The sequence below is a fragment of the Kwoniella newhampshirensis genome, chromosome 7 (genome assembly GCF_039105145.1).
Source record: "Kwoniella newhampshirensis strain CBS 13917 chromosome 7, whole genome shotgun sequence".
NCBI classification, from domain to species: Eukaryota; Fungi; Basidiomycota; class Tremellomycetes; order Tremellales; family Cryptococcaceae; genus Kwoniella; species Kwoniella newhampshirensis.
In genome coordinates, this window is record NC_089961.1 from 303,406 (window position 1) to 319,787 (window position 16,382).

A 16,382-nucleotide genomic window follows, 5' to 3' on the forward strand; every position below is an offset into this window, starting at 1 on the left:
CGCAATGACATCATCCATCCCCTATGGCGGTCTGCGTGTGTTTGCCAGGTACAGGTACCAAGTCAACATGAAACGCAACGGCCATTCGAAGGGCCTCACCGGTGGCGGCTTCGATCACATCCCTCCCACGAGGGGCCACTTTCCCGCCTGACCTACGTAGAAAAGCGACAGACGAGGGCAAAGAAATAGGCGGCGAGGTTTCGGTGAGCGGTCGGGAGGAGAGCAAACAGCGTTGAGACAGCTGTTTCTGGACTTCTTGAGAGTGTAGATCTTGGTTCAAAACTTGGTCGGGTCACAACGACATCGCTTCACGACGGTGATCGAACTCTGAGATCCTGTCCTCTTTTGTGTATCTCCTGTGGTCATTGTGGCCTGGTATGCATCTCGGCCGGGTAGCAATCGAGTTGCACGTAAACACCATCATCTTGCAGCATATGCTTTTTTGTGACCCCAGTACAGTGTTTCCGATTGAGCTGTCGAATATGGGGAAATGAATGCCGAAGCCTGGCTGAAAAGCAGAGGCATGAGAGTCAGTAAAAGAGTGCATCCCGTATGGTCCTCTGCTGATCGGTGAATGAACCCCTGATCTAACATTACATGGTCGAAGGAGAGATATGGCTCCGTCCTAGGCCCAAATGTGGTTTCCAGGAGTACGATCAGGATGGTAGTCATCATGGTGGTCTGAAGAGCTTCTCAAGGACATGACATGGCGCAAAGTGTCACATCCTACTTGACCGCTTTCTACAGCGACAGCTCTGGTATGCAAGCATAAATCACCATTGCGCCATAACTCGACGCATGTTCGGAATCGGCACGGGATGGGAATGACTTTAGCTTCCGGTTACACCGGTTATACTTGCATCCGAAGTTTGGGAAAGACTCATTCCATTCCAATCGAAAGCTGAATGAAAGACATTCTTTCTATATTATATCTTCTTGTCTCTCTCAAGTCAAGACAGAATCCGCCAATTGGAACGAATTGACGAGTACGTGTAATCGTCCTGATTGACCACGTCAACACTCTGCCCACCTCAATCGAGCCAGGCTCCGTCCAAAAACCTCGCTATGCCGGCAGCCATCCCGTCCCTCCCACTATCCCCCGAGGTACAGTGGGTCAAACCAACTCTTTTCAATACCCACGGAGGCAAGACATATCGACCTACCCACTCGGACTTGTTCAGAGTCGAGTTCACACCATCCACCTCGGGAAAGGACGAAGAGTACTCAAGTCGCTTGGTCGCGGTCAGAGTGAGTCCAGCGTCCCCCTCCCTCGCAATCCTATATTCGACGAGGGGAAAAGAGCTGATCGTACTGTGGCGGTCACGCTGTAGGATTTCGAGCCTAATACCATAATAACGAACTTGACAAACCTCTCGTTGGCACCGGAGAAGGCTTACTCATCTGTGCAGTTTGGGACAGGACCAAGAGATCATTTCGAGCTCAACTCGGATCTACTCTTCAGTATGTTTTACCCTATTTTTCATCTGTCGGCCACACTTCAGCGCCCGACAGTGATGAGCTGGAGATTCGCAATTCTGGATATCTCAGGCACATGCCCTGCTGTTGTCCGGTAAGAAGTCGCTCGGACTCAGCTGACTGAGTCACCGCCACATTTCAAATCCACAGTGAACCACTCCTGTTCCCCTACTGCTGAACTTCATCTCACCCCACACCAACCAGACGACTGGACCTTACATGCCACTTCGAAAGGTCTCAAAGCCGGAGAGGCCGTCACGTTCTTCTACCCCAGCACGGAATGGGATATGGCTCAGGGCTTCGATTGCGCTTGTGGATCAGGGGTAAGCAGCCGAAAGCTACCGTGATTTCTGAGAGCGCTCCTTCACTGATGACGAGATCATGTTGGCAGAACTGCCTTCGCAAGGTGCTTGGAGCGAAACACATCCCCTTGGAAGAGGTAGAGCAGCGGAGCTATGTCAATGAACACATTAGATCGCTGAAAGAGGCGCAGACGGCGTAAAAACTGGATTAGTGTGTAGTAGAGCATGTATATATCTGTACGGGGCCCTTTTGGGCTTGCGCCCATACATGACGACGAGACGAAAGAGAATGGACCGCAAGAAGGATATGACCGCCTCTATTCCGACTTGCCAGATGAAGCAAGCCAGGATCTTTGTCTGACAGCCAAAGCCGAGCTGTGCGAACCCCCAATTGGTAACAGATAGCTGCGCTGCGCTGCGTTGCCTTGCGAGTAAACATCACGTGACTTTCTCCTGATCTGATTTGATCATGATAACCGCTTTTGGACGCGTCGTCATACGTCATTCATAACAGCCCAATGACTGTAGATAAGAGATGGAAGGGAGGGGAGGCGCGTCCCGTTCCGTCGTTACCCCCACAAACAGCAGCAGCAGCAGCAGCAGATACAGATACAGTACCAGATCAAGCACAGCACTCACTGTTGACATCGATATCCGCCCACTCGATATCATTCCGCGGCCCCACTTAAAGTACCAACTGCAACCCGATCTCGTTTCATCATCACAGTCTTCTCGCCCACTTACGAATATTGATATTCCTGATTGATCGAAGGCCATTCTGCCATCCTTGCCACCCAGTGCCACTGCCATCGTCCCGGCCACTGTTACCGGTCAGGTCGTCATATATACACACATATCTCACACGTGCCTTCTTACACTATCGATCTGGACCATCTAGCTTCACACACCTTCGAAGCGTCTCTGGTACTCCCCAACAATCATCATAATCGGATTGCACTCTAGATTCATACGACCCACCACCCTGCGAGACACTACACCTATCCCACCAAGTAGACACCACCATGCCTATCCCACCACGACCCATCCCTGCCTCTGGTCGCACTCGACCTAATCAAGCTCATCGATCTTCACCTCGACCGGGCACTGCCGTTCCTCGTAAATCCTTACCTCTCACCTCATCCCACAATCTCGATTGGAGAGCCGAAGTCGCCCTCTTGAACGAATTGGGGCCCGGTATCGGTAGTGGTTCCGGACCGAGATCGGTCCCCACTGCATCCTCTACCAAGATTGGGGTCGCCGCGGCGGCTTTGAACAAGAAGCAGGCTGTGGATGAGAAAGAGGTGGAGGGAAGGAGAGAAGTGGGGTTGGAAGGATTGATCATGGATGGTCGTGGTAAGAGAGAGAAACGAAGTGAGTTGCGGTCCATCCTTTCTCAAGTTGATCGTGAACAGGAATTTCGCTGACCATCGACTGTGTCTCTCTAGCCACAACAGCCACTACTCTAGGATTCGACTTCATCCCTAATCCATCCATTCTCGCTTTGCCCGATGACCCCAGCCCCATCAACTCGATCAAACCCTCTTCTTCCCTTCTCTCCACTTCGAAATCGACCCTAAACACAAACCTGAGTGGACGAGGTCGCACCTCGCCCATCTCGTTAGCAGGTACACCTACCACTCCGGCCCTACTCGCACAATCTCCCTCTTCCGATGAAGAAGGGGATGATGATGATGATGATGATGATGATGATTGGGAACACGTACAGTTGGATGCGGCTGCAGATGCCGATGGCAAGGGGGTGAAAGAAGACGATGAGAATGTGGATAGTGATGGTGAACAAGACGTGATAGTCCTAGGCGATCTTGAACTGGAGTTGGAGTTGGAGTTGGAAGAGGATCTCGCCAAGATCAACTTGAACTCGTCGACCAACGACCAAGTCAGTAACGGCAAGCGCAAGGATAACAAGGACAAGAAAGGAGGAAGAAAGGAGACGATTAGCTATGCGGCGGTTCTGGCTGCCTGAGGACCTTTCCTTCTGGCTTCTCGAGAAACGAGAAAGCATGTGTAATACTCATCTTGTAGGAATCGGGATCGATGTAATGGTTGAGTTGAGAAATCAGTCCTGGAATCAGATCATTCGGGGAGAAGGCAGGGGGCGTTGTAATCAACCAATTGTCAATGGATATCAAGCTAGAAATCATGCATGTGAAAGTATACCAATTGGGTGCGAATGAACACTACCACGCCGAGAGGTACGATGCCCGTCTAGAAACTTGATCTACACCAGGTGACTCGACCTTCTATTGATTTCTCAACTGCTTTCGCTCTCTCTCTCTCAAACGGGATGACCTTCCTGCTATTCGTGTTAGCAATTTGACCCATCGACAGTGTACAGCAACACCTTAGGCTAGACTCGATCGTCCGCCTAGACACCGGAGAGGTCCACGTCAGTCAAGCTTGCCCTTATCCCCTTGAATCCATTTATCAGGTCCTGTTCGCGTTAGATGGTGTGTCGTATACATGGCTTTGGGTCTGGGATTGTTTGTACAGTATACCATGTAGATCGTACTATAAGTCGTATGTCACCCTAGCTGTCCGCTTTTGTTTCGACATCCATCGTACGAATCGTGCAAAGAGACTTGGCCCATTTCCGAGTTGTAAGGCTGAAGACAAATACGTATGCATGCGCCCTACTATGATTTGCCTTTCTTCTGCTCCTTCATGGCGGCGATCCTCTGTTCGTCCCGCAGCCCAGTCAGCGTTCTGCTCAACGGTCATGAATGTCCCCATCAAACTCACCGCCTTCCTCTCCTCTCTTCTCCGCGCCATCTCCTTCTCCTTCTCCTCCTTACTCAACCCCGCCAGACTAGGAGCCGCAGCCGCCGTAGCTGCAGCTTTCTGCGGAGACGCCTTCGCGCTGGATGTCGTGTCGTCCACATCTCCCCAATCGTCTGTAGCTGCAACGGATGGTGAGGGAGATTTGTTGGTTGAGGTTGAAGCGGGTACAAGGGGTGATTTCACATGCGCAAAGGTCGAGACTGGTGTCGGATTTGGATTTGCGCCACGTGAACTAGAAGCAGGCGCAGCTTGTTGTGTGGACGAACCATTGGTTTTAGGTGGTGATCTTACATAGTATGATTGAGGTGGTGGCACAACGATCTCGGGGACCGGAGCTGATTCGAAAGCAGCTGCAGACCATCTGCGTCAGCTTCGAGCTCGTCAATGTCCGAAAAATCTGAACATACACCAGTCATCCTGATCAGCATTGACGTCAATCAGGTCATCCATTCCCCACGCGTTCCCTCCGTCTTCTTCCTCCCATTCACCTGCTACCACATCGGCAAGGTTTGATGGTGTGGCAGCCGGCTTCTTTCCTCCGAGCTTGAGCCCAGTCGAGGAGTAAGGGCCCAAAGTGGAAGGTTTGCTAGCTGATTTGGCTTTGGGAACAGAGGGACCTGGTGTGGTAGGGGAGGTTCCGAAGAATGAGCTTCCATCGCTGCTGGGGCGTGGTGAGGCAGCTGGAGATGTAGAGGTAGAAGTAGTCGATGGTGGAGCAAGGTTACTGGAGGCTGACGCCGACATGCTTGAATGCATCTCCGTCTGCGCTAGCTGTTTGCCAAGGGAGGCGATGGCCCAGCCAGCAAGTGCGCCCGCAGCGCCCGTCGCACTGTTCACGAGGCCTGCTTGGCCAGTGCCATTGGCGGCGGAAGTCGTGGTCACCGGTCCATAGCTTGTGGAAGTCCGATCCTCAGTCAGAACTGTGTCAGGCTGAATCATGCATGGTTAGTTCTTAACTTATGACAGAAAGAAGCGACATACCATCGCCTTGACCATTTCCGTGATTTTGCTCATGAACATATTCATGGCCTTGAAGGCTTGGTCTCGGACGAGTCTGGTTTGTACATCAGTGCCAGATCGCGAGTCAGTGATGAAGGACTCTCCTCACTTCTCCTTGTCAACCATTGTAAAAGCCATGTTTGGGACCACTTTGCCTGCTAGATCTTCCTTATCGAAACATTCCACAGTTGCCATCAAAGCCATTAACCCAGCGACTCTTGCGTGGACGAATGGGTCTTTCAAGCTTCGAGCAAAAGCAGGAACGAGCACCTTCTTCTTGGTGTTGGGTCCTAAGATAGGTGCCAAGCGACCTAAGAGAATGCACGTGTTTGTCCGGATCGAAGGCTCTGTGTCCATTTGCATTTTGGCGAGAAGACGTAAAAGGTCGTTGTTCAGTATCCGGTCGGACAGCTACACAAGCAGACGATCAGGACTCCTTGAAGCAATGTCCGCGTGTGACCAACCTTTGATGCCAACGGGAAAACAGCCTTGACAGTAGCCTCTCTTATGACAGGGACGGTGTCAGCAAACCCGGTGATCTGGACAGCCGTCAGCGTGTTACGGTTAAGCGAATGTTCAACCAGACTCACCAAATTTGGCCAGACTTTCTCAGACACCATCTTAGCATCCATCTTGTCGGCATAGTCGCCTAGTCCGTCCAGAAGTGCCATTCTGGTGCCTCTGTCTGGGCTGGAATACAGCTTGATCACGGGTTCAAGTACGATCTTTGGGTATTCTGTCGGAGGGACAAGCTTTCCAAGCTCTAAGACTAACGGAAGCATCGCTGAGCTGGGTGCTGTGGGTAATGACAAAGAATGCAGTAATGATGGTAAGACTCGGTGGATTGTGAATGGCGGAGGTAAGGTCCCGGCGCTAGCTGTATCTTTGATGATCCGTAACAGGCCAAGCTTGTCACCTTCAGATTTCAGCTCAAAGTTCTCCAGGCCGTCAACTAGATTGACAAGCGGATTATTTGCCCAGAACCCGGAAGTGGTAGCCTCATCGACGAAGGAGATAGTCGACAACCGTGTTCGAGAATTTGGATTGAGCATGCGTTTCCACAGTGGGAAGAGGGCTTTCGGTAAAGCACCAGAGGATGAAGGAGACGGCTGTGATGTCAGAGACGGAAGAGGCGATAGCGGATTGTATAATGAGAAGAGGAGAAGCGCCAAAATGTAGGTGTCGGATTGAGCTGGGTCCGTACTGTAGAAATGCCTATCAGGGTAGCCCAGACGGTGATTGAAAGATCGACACTCACTCCCTCAGCGTTACCCAGCCGCCTTTCTGCACTTCCGGCGCGCACCTCTGACCAACGTCACCGGGTGCAACCCCAGCAAGGCCCCACAAGACACCAGCAGAGTCATCACGGCCAGTCAGTAGGTCGAAACCGCCTAATCGCCATTCCAGAGATGGTGTGATGAAGATGGTAGATGGAATGATGTAAGAGTGATGTTGAGACAATGGAGGAGAATTGAGGAAAGCCAGAGCGGTCTGAGAGAAAGCGTTAACGGCCAGCCGACCACGAGAAATGAGCGCAACCCACTGAAATACTCTTCATACCCCAACCTATCCATTCTTCCTTGCCTTTCCCTTTGGTAGATCCAGAACCAGCTAATCCGCCGCCCGTCTCCCACTCTCTCAAGACTCCTTCCAGTGGTCTTACTCGCTCGGTTGCGATGTATACATGAGTCTCGGTCTCCACCGAGTCGATGTATTTGAGACTATTGTCAATGGCAGAACGTCAGTCGGCATCCGCTTACAGCTCTTCTATGTGAGCAGCTACTCACACATCAGGATGTCGGATAGTCCGCAGTTTCTTGAGCGCATTTTTGGCAAGCTGAAACAACGTCCGTCTATCCTTATTTCCAGGTTGGAATGGGGGCAGGGTTGAGTCGAAGATGAACAACGTCAGAAGAGTACCATCGTCCTAGAAAGGTCGTGAAATGAGACTTGAACGTCAACATTCTGCTGCATGGAACAGAATACGACTAGCGCTCACCCGCTTGACACCCTCTCGTATCTCCCAAATTGAGCTATGGCTGTCCAGGCCCGGTATGCGCTCTCCTATTGAAAATGGGAAGGTGACACCTGTAGACTGGAGCACCGAGGTGGTGATCGACTTCAGGTAATTCATGTTGGCGAACGTCGATCAAGTCAAGATTGACGGAGTCGTGCCGTTTGCGGAAGGTAATAGCGGTCAATCGTTTGTGAGCGGGACTACGGTAGTTGCCAGTCCCATGCGAAAGTCCAGTCAGAGGATTGAGTTGGGATTACAAGGACGATTGATATGGTGGTACAATCAACTTGACCTTTTGACAGCACATCCCAACAAGGAAGGCATCCTTCGTCGCATCTTGTTGTCGGGCGCGTCATTAAGCTTTATTACGTAATCAGTTGGTTGCCACCCCCTTTTCGGTCCGACTGCCAAGTTTCAGGAATTTTGCTCGCACCAGCAGATCACTCTTTCACTCTGATCTTCGTCTTGTTTCTTTCCTCTTCTCTCTCTTCGGCCTTGCCGTGACACAACCCGCCGCGCGTACCTCTCAGTACAAGGCCCCAATCGGTCTCCCACCTCTTCAGCTTGTTACCAGTGTCGCAAGTTGCAAAGGAGGAGCCACCTCCCATTTTCTCTCTCTCTCTCTCGAATTAATTTCGTCGGAACATAGCCAGTAAGTGTGTTGGCCATGTTGCGACAGTACACTGATACAAACTTGTGCAGCCATGCTTGTTATTCCAGGGCCTTCTTCCATCACCCCCTCCAGACGGACCACCCTGCTGAAGCTCTTCCAAGCTCAAATTCCCTCAGTCACATCCATCGATGCTGTTCATCTTCATCTCGTCAACCCCGCTTCTCCCGAATCCGCTACACTACTCGCCGATGAGAAGTCCTCTGAGCGGACCATCCTTGACACCCTTCTGTCTTACGGCGATTATGAACAGCTTGACACCACCAAGGCGTATGTCAATGCTGGCTTGAAAAGTGGTGCAGCCGACAACAGCACGTTTGCCCTTTTCATCCTTCCCCGGGCTGGAACCATCTCTCCCTGGTCTTCGAAGGCTACAGATATCGCCAAGATCTGTCGACTGGGTGCGCACGTCTCTCGCCTGGAGCGAGGCGCCCTTTACATTTTCTCCTCTTCGGCTCCTCTCACAATTCCTGTTCTACGAAATCATCTTCACTTCATCCATGACCGAATGACCCAACTGGTGCACACTGCCCTTCCTGCAGCTGCTGTCGTCTTTCCTCCTACTCCTCCCCATCCTTCACCTCTCATCACCGTCCACATTATCGGTGCCTCTGATCCCCACGCTGTTCTCGGCGAAGCCAACGCTCGTCTCGGTCTTGCTCTCTCTGACACTGAGATTCCTTACCTTGTCGAATCTTTCCTCGCCGCTGGCAGGAATCCCACGGATGCCGAGCTATTCATGTTCGCTCAAGTCAACTCTGAGCATTGCAGGCACAAGATCTTCAACGCCAAATGGACCATCGATGGTCAGGACAAGGAGAACAGCTTGTTTGGGATGATTAGAAATACGGAGAAGGTCGTGCAATCCGCAGGAACACTATCAGCATACGAGGATAATGCGGCTGTGATGGACGGATACGAGGCTCCCAGGTTCGCGGTTGGAGGCAAGGAGAACAACGCATACGAAGCGAGGAATGAAGTTATGCCTATCCTCATTAAGGTGGAGACCCATAACCACCCTACTGCCGTTTCCCCTTACCCAGGTGCGGCTACCGGTTCAGGCGGTGAGATTAGAGACGAGGGTGCCACTGGTCGTGGATCTCGACCCAAGGCTGGTCTAGCGGGATATACCACCTCCGATCTCTTGATTCCTGACTTCGTGCAACCTTGGGAATCAGCTATCGGCAAACCCTCTCACATCGCTTCCGCCCTCGATATCATGATCGAAGCACCTCTTGGTGCCGCTGCATTCAACAACGAGTTCGGCCGACCTGCCCTTGGGGGATACTTCAGGACTTTCCTCATGTCCGTTCCGTCGGCCAGTGGTGAGGACGAATGGAGGGGTTACCACAAGCCAATTATGATTGCTGGTGGCCTTGGTAACGTTCGACCGAAGTATGCGAGGAAGGACAAAATCACCCCCGGCGCAAAGGTCATCGTGCTTGGTGGTCCTGGTATGCTCATCGGTCTCGGTGGTGGGGCCGCTAGTTCAATGGCTAGTGGAGCAAGCTCTGCTGATCTCGACTTCGCTTCGGTCCAGAGAGAAAACCCTGAAATGGAACGCAGAGCACAACAGGTGATTGATTCATGTGTCAACCGAGGCGACGGCGCTGGTAATCCTATCCAGTCAATCCATGATGTTGGGGCTGGTGGTTTGTCAAACGCCCTCCCTGAGCTTGTCCACGACTCCGGTCTCGGAGCGGTCTTCGAAATTCGGGACGTTCTCGTCGACGACCCCGGTATGTCTCCTATGGAGATATGGTGTAACGAGAGTCAAGAGCGATACGTCCTTGCTGTAGGACCCGAGGACCTTCCCGCATTCGAGGCGATTGCCAAGCGAGAGCGATGTCCCTTCTCCGTGGTCGGTGTTGCAACTGAGGAAGAGAGGCTTGTCGTCAAGGACCGACTCTTGGGCGACAATGTCATTGACATCTCGATGTCTGTCCTCTTCGGCAAGCCCCCGCGAATGCACCGAGAAGCTCACTCGATCGCTCCCAAACGAGACCAGTTCGACTCGTCGCTCTTCACCTACCTTCCGGTGTACCAGGGGGCGCCCACTACGTCCCTCCTTGCTGAAACCGTCAACCGAGTCCTTAGACTTCCCAGTGTTGGCTCCAAATCATTCCTCATCACCATCGGCGACCGTTCGATTACCGGTCTTGTCACTAGAGACCAAATGGTCGGTCCTTGGCAAGTACCTGTGGCGGACGTGGCAGTCACTCGATCAGCGTACGGCTTCGACGTCCTTGTTGGTGAGGCGATGGCCATGGGCGAGCGCACTCCTCTCGCTCTCCTAAACGCCGGTGCCTCCGCCAGGATGGCGATCGCCGAGTCTCTTACCAATCTTGCTGCAGCATCTGTCGAGGACATCAGCAAGATCAAACTGAGTGCTAACTGGATGTCGGCAGCCTCGCACGAGGGCGAGGGAGCGAAGTTATACGAGGCCGTACAAGCGGTCGGTATGGATCTTTGTCCCAAACTCGGTGTAGGAGTTCCGGTGGGAAAGGATTCGATGTCGATGTCTATGAAATGGTCAGGAGACCGAGGAGAGAAGAACCAGGTCACAGCGCCCCTTTCGCTCATCGTGACTGCATTCGCTCCTGTCGACCATGTTGAAAAAACTTGGACACCCCAAATCCGAACCGACGTCGGCGACAGTGTTTTGGTCTTCGTTGATCTGGCTCGTGGCCAGCAAAGGCTCGGTGGTTCAGCTCTTGCTCAAGTGTTCAAGCAACTCGGTGCCGAGGCTCCAGATGTCGAGGAGGCGTCGGACATCCGGGCGTTCTTCGCGGCTGTTCAGTCCTTGAAGTCGACCGACACCGTGTTAGCTTATCACGACCGATCGGATGGCGGTCTCTTCACCACCCTCGTCGAGATGGCTTTCGCAGGTCGAACAGGTATTGAGGTCTCCCTTGATGCTATTAGCAGCAACGGTGACGCCATCGCTTCCTTGTTCAACGAAGAGCTCGGTGCTGTCTTGCAGGTCAAGAACTCGGAAATCACCAAATTCACCGATGCTTTCGTCAAGGCTGGCTTCCCCACTCGCCACATTCATGTTATCGGTAAGGTGCTCGGCAAAAATAATCAGTCGATCAACCTCATTCACAACTCAGAAGCGATCTACACGTCCACTCGTGGACAGCTGCAACAACTGTGGGCCGAGACTTCTTACAAGATGCAATCGATCCGAGATGAGCCTCACGGTGCCAAGGAGGAGTTTGATGCCATCCTCGACGACGCAGATGAGGGTATCGCGTACGAAGTTCCGTATCAATTCCTTCCCGATGTCAAGGTGGACCAACGACTTTCTACCCCTCCCCGCGTCGCTATTCTCCGAGAACAGGGTGTCAACGGACACATCGAGATGGCATGGTCTTTCCACGCCGCTGGCTTCGAAGCTATAGATGTCCACATGTCCGACATCATCTCTTCGAAAGTTTCCCTTTCGACGTTCGCCGGTCTTGCGGCTTGTGGTGGATTTTCTTACGGTGATGTGCTCGGCGCGGGTAACGGTTGGGGCAAGTCAGTCCTTCTCAACGAAGTTGCGCGCAAAGAATTTGAAGCGTTCTTCATCAGAGAGGATACTTTCGCCTTGGGGGTGTGTAACGGTTGTCAATTTTTCTCGCAACTCAAGGAGATCATCCCTGGCGCAGAGAACTGGCCTGCGTTCAAGGCCAACAGATCAGAGAGATTCGAAGGCCGAGTCGCCACCGTTGCAATTTCTTCAGAAGCGGCGCAGCAGTCACTCTTTTTCAAGGACATGGCGGGGACTGTCATCCCCGTAGCCGTTGCCCACGGAGAGGGTCGAGCATCGTTCTCCAAATCAACCGATCTGTCAGCACTGAACTCAGCCAACCTCATCCCGGTCAGATATGTCAATAGCAAGAAGCAGATCGCCTCCAGGTATCCTCAGAACCCGAACGGAAGTCCCGAAGGTATCGCGGCCGTCTCGACACCTTCAGGTAGGGTTTTGGCGATCATGCCCCATCCAGAAAGAGTGGTCGCGAGGGAAAGTAATTCCTGGTTCCCTGAGGAACTAGGGAAGAGCTGGGAAGGAAAAGGTCCGTGGTTCAGGTTGTTCCAGAATGCGTACAAGTTTGCCACGGAGCAGAACTAGGGATTCGTCTAATGCACAGGGACGTGGATGGCGGTGTCAACTGATAGGAGAAGAAAGCAGGGCAATGGGGTTAGAGGGAAGTAATGTAGATAATTACGGGTAGTTCTTCTTTCTTTATCAACGAGTTTTGGTCACATCATGCATCGATTACATATGCGGGAATTGGCTTCTGTATGTCACGGCGACATGGCTGTGTTCAAGGAAGCCGCGAAAAGCACCAGAGTGTGTGATTGGAGGAGTGGCTACTACTCTACTACGCGCCAGACTGTAAGTCAATATCATGGCAGCACATAATGATTGCGCCCTTCCAGCTCAATGATATACACCGTAAGGGATCACATCATTCACTCCTTACACCAAGTGACTCGAGAGTTTCCACACTTTCGCGCCACCTTCTTAACCATCATCTCTCAGACGTCCCTCTTCAAGTCCGTCCCCGTCCCCTTCCCCTTCTTTTTCCCTTTCTTGGAACTCTTCTTCAATCCCATCCTCTCCCTCGCCTTCTCTCTCGCATCTTCTCTCCTCTTCTTCTCCCGCGCGACAATCTGCGCCGGACTGAGGGGTATATCTTCCTCTCTCACACCGTGAGAACCGATCGAGGCCCCGCGGATGCGTGTTCGGCCGTCGGGGAGATATTCGGTGATCACGGGGGAAGCGGCGGGGCGGTATTTGAATTCGTCAGAGTAGCTTGGGGGTGGAGCGGGGTGGGGAAGTAGGAAGGAAGGTTTTGAGGAGAGGTAAGGAGAGGTGAGATGATGTGATGTGATGTAATGTAATGTAATGTGATTGAGAAAGGGAGAAGGGGAAAGGGATGGATGATCACTAGTCAGCCGATGTTCTTCTTGTGTGTCCTCAAGATGACACTGCTCTCCCCGTTGAGGACCTTCTACATCAAGCCGCACTTCCATCACACCGACTCGATCTTCCCATCATGACCTAGCCGACCAACAACAGTTCCCCTCAACCCGCCATCCGCTTCATGCAATCAAAGCCACACAGCCGAACGTCCCGACTCACCGACTAGCGTAGATCACCTCCTTCTTCCCAGTCCCACCACCACCCAATCCCTTCTTGCCCAGATAAACAGACATCCAGCCCATCCCTATCAACGCGAAGATCAACAATAACCTCTTCCACCAGGGTGGAGGGGGACGATTGAACTCTGCCCGTATGGCCGAGCGGAGAGGTCGATACGATGGGTCTCCTCGAGGTGCTGATTGGTCTGTGTCGCTCGGTGAGTCGGGTCGAGGTGCGGGAGGGAATGAGTCGGCCTGTGCAGAACCAGGTGGTGGGGAAGAGGTCGGTATAGGTTGGTAAGCGGACATCTTTTCTTTTGCCCAAGGAATCGAGGTGTCAGGTGCAGATGTCAGGTCTCGGACCGCGACGTCGGATTCGTCAATACACGATGATCGAATTGCAGTGAATCTGCCTGCGCGATGTTATGTGACGGTGATGAGTACTGGCAACAGCGACTTGCTCAAAGAAATGATGTGTGATCGGTATCCTTCCTTCGCTGAGCAGGGTTGGAATAATGTCGAAAGGATGAGAACGCGGAAATCGCGAAGGACGCGAGGTCGCGTGGCGGTTGTGCTCATATTTTGTGGCGTTGTCCGGTTTGGTCAGTCGGCATGCAGACGGCTTGTCACTAAGGCATGGCACAGAGACAAGGATGAACCCGCACGCTGTGACAGCTCTACCGAGAATGGTCAAGTGTGTCCATGACCCGTACCCGAACGCAATGCATCATTTACAATTGATATGCTAAATCTTTAATCGTTTGCCTCTCAGCGCCCACCCAACCCCACATACAGCCCAGGTATAAACGCCCAATACAGCCATAGCCATACCCCTCGAAGCGTACATAGTCTCCATGCTGACGTTCGCCAAACCCGTCAACAGATTCGCCACCAGGAAAATCACTAGACCGTTCTTGTTGATCGCTTCCAGTAAAGGCGGGATGTTCGATTCGGAGAGGGCCAGTTCCAAAAGCAGATTGCCAAACAGAAAGGTGGTATTGAAAGCTGCTACCCAAAACACGTACGGTGTGTTTGCCTATACGTAGACTTCGATTAGCCAACCGCATCGCTAGATTGAAAAGGCTTGAAGGTAAATGCAACTCACCAAACGTCTGGATACTGCTCCTCCGGCCACAAGACTGCAGCTCAGGGCACACCACCAAGCCACGCCATAACCAAAAAGCTCCAAGACAAGCTCAGTGCGTCTCTTCTCATAATGGCTCCGAACATGCTCTTCCACCGTCTGAGTCACTACGAGCTTCCGCGGTGCAGGCTCAGTGAGACGGAGGACATGTTCACCAGTCTCGAGGCCGATGAAGAATATCGCTAGGTAGCCAGGAAGGGAAGATATGCCTTCTTTGTTTGCGGCAAGAAGATTGGGTCGAGAAGGTGATAGAAGGAAAGGCTGGAGGTTGAAATAGGTCAAGAGAGTTTGTTGCGCTTGAGGTGGGTGGCATAATCATTATTAGGCGGCTTGTCACGATGACACCCTTCTCAACTCACTCATAGAGATCGTCATGCCCAATACACTCCACTTGACCCATCTCCTTAAAGGTCGAACTGCGACCCCCAAGACCGGTAAGAACGCCAAGGTGAAGAAGAAATTCCAATGCACTCCATATTCCGTGACATGTTCAGGATATTCAACACCTTTAACCATGAGAAGACGAATGATACCGAGAACGAGCACTGGCGCTGATTTGCGAAATGCTAGTGCGATATCGAACAGAGGATTTGATCGTATACCAGTTGGAGAGGGTGTGAGTGCTTTGGTTGACACGAGTCCCAGAGAGAAGACGAAAGACCCAACGCCCACGTCCATCTGTGGTGATCCCACCGTCAACTTTTCTAGAATGCTAGCATGTGTAGGTGAAGGCAGCTCACCAAGCTGGTGCCAAAATCCTCGCACTTGCCCTGCCATCGTGGAAAGACTTCGAAATCTACCGCTAAAATACAGACGACCGTCATTATGACCATATGTGCTCGGTACACCGACAGGAAAGGCAGTCTCTGCTTCTCCGTGATCGGGCCTACTGTCGTACCAGCCGTCCTCCTTCTCGACCTCGTAGGGTAATTGCGCGGTGAACCTGACAGCCCATCTGTCTCTGGAAATTCAGGAGTGGGGAGGATGTCCACAGTATGCGCATCTGGGCTGGGCTGAGGTGATAATCTTCTCTTATTCAATCTCGATCCAGCGGAAGCGAGTGGATCTTCCACAGACAGGGTTGAAGGTGAAGGTGACACAGGCGAAGGCGATGGTGAGAGTGAATGGGCGGTGACAAACCCAATGACTTGCGAGGGAAGCTTGATAGGTGTAGCATGATATGAGCTGGAAGCGGGGGCGTGCTGAGCTGGCTCTTCGTCAGAATCCGATTCGTCGAGCCATTGTCCAGCTGATTTCTTGTCCCGTCTCGTTATATAGTCACCGTTGATAGCAGTGTATGTCTTGGAGGACGCGGATGTCGACTTGGTGAAGTGGAACAATGCTGAGACAGATACTAGCGACAGATTGTACAAGATAGGAGAGGCAGAGGCTGTCGTGACCGCTATGACGAAGGGGAGAACGGAAGTGAGGAAGTCTATGAGGAAGCTTGATCCGTAGCGATGGGAGACTGCCATGTATAGGATATGAGACGTCTACATCGGAGTCGCTATATATCAGCGTGAGTTTCACCGTCGTCGATCACTTCCCAGCTGACACTCACCCATGCTACAAGACTGACCGCATTGATGCTCCATATGGATGAGCCCGGATTGTCGGTTACAAAGGCTTCTTTCGCTGATTTATAATCTGACATGCTCATTGTACTCTTCTGTATCTAACCCCGGGACTCGTGCTATACCTCGATCATCGTTGCTGGACGTTGCCCAATCGATGCTTTCTCGATTGTACTGACAAGAGCACACGGGTTCATGCCATGGTCAAAGGAAATGTTCTCTCCCTCCACTTTCGTGGACAGCTGCTGAGACAGCAAAGAGCGCCCTC

General features: G+C 52.2%; 6 protein-coding genes across 6 annotated transcripts; 3 read left to right on the plus strand and 3 right to left on the minus strand.

The window, feature by feature from the left end:
- Window positions 1-1,065: 1,065 nt before the first annotated feature.
- IAR55_003829 (uncharacterized protein) lies at window positions 1,066-1,978 on the plus strand (the record flags this gene model as incomplete). The annotated part of the gene is made up of 4 exons (XM_066946935.1): window positions 1,066-1,248; window positions 1,332-1,461; window positions 1,627-1,799; window positions 1,868-1,978. The coding sequence occupies 4 exons, from the start codon at window positions 1,066-1,068 to the stop codon at window positions 1,976-1,978; spliced, it is 597 nt and encodes a 198-aa protein (XP_066802314.1).
- An 822-nt stretch (window positions 1,979-2,800) lies between these two features.
- Window positions 2,801-3,762, plus strand: IAR55_003830 (uncharacterized protein; the record flags this gene model as incomplete). The annotated part of the gene is made up of 2 exons (XM_066946936.1): window positions 2,801-3,149; window positions 3,224-3,762. 2 exons carry the CDS (start codon window positions 2,801-2,803, stop codon window positions 3,760-3,762), a joined length of 888 nt encoding a protein of 295 aa, XP_066802315.1.
- A 670-nt stretch (window positions 3,763-4,432) lies between these two features.
- IAR55_003831 (uncharacterized protein) lies at window positions 4,433-7,710 on the minus strand (the record flags this gene model as incomplete). Its single annotated transcript, XM_066946937.1, has 11 exons — window positions 4,433-4,474; window positions 4,539-4,927; window positions 4,985-5,507; window positions 5,559-5,631; window positions 5,686-5,987; window positions 6,041-6,115; window positions 6,167-6,779; window positions 6,835-7,067; window positions 7,120-7,297; window positions 7,364-7,503; window positions 7,576-7,710. 11 exons carry the CDS (start codon window positions 7,708-7,710, stop codon window positions 4,433-4,435), a joined length of 2,703 nt encoding a protein of 900 aa, XP_066802316.1.
- A 587-nt stretch (window positions 7,711-8,297) lies between these two features.
- Window positions 8,298-12,380, plus strand: IAR55_003832 (phosphoribosylformylglycinamidine synthase; the record flags this gene model as incomplete). Its single annotated transcript, XM_066946938.1, has 1 exon — window positions 8,298-12,380. The coding sequence occupies one exon, from the start codon at window positions 8,298-8,300 to the stop codon at window positions 12,378-12,380; it is 4,083 nt and encodes a 1,360-aa protein (XP_066802317.1).
- A 410-nt stretch (window positions 12,381-12,790) lies between these two features.
- Window positions 12,791-13,705, minus strand: IAR55_003833 (uncharacterized protein; the record flags this gene model as incomplete). Its single annotated transcript, XM_066946939.1, has 2 exons — window positions 12,791-13,067; window positions 13,398-13,705. The coding sequence occupies 2 exons, from the start codon at window positions 13,703-13,705 to the stop codon at window positions 12,791-12,793; spliced, it is 585 nt and encodes a 194-aa protein (XP_066802318.1).
- Window positions 13,706-14,141: 436 nt separating this feature from the next.
- On the minus strand, window positions 14,142-16,194 carry IAR55_003834 (uncharacterized protein; the record flags this gene model as incomplete). Its single annotated transcript, XM_066946940.1, has 5 exons — window positions 14,142-14,432; window positions 14,502-14,836; window positions 14,900-15,218; window positions 15,281-16,033; window positions 16,102-16,194. 5 exons carry the CDS (start codon window positions 16,192-16,194, stop codon window positions 14,142-14,144), a joined length of 1,791 nt encoding a protein of 596 aa, XP_066802319.1.
- Between the last annotated feature and the right edge of the window lie 188 nt (window positions 16,195-16,382).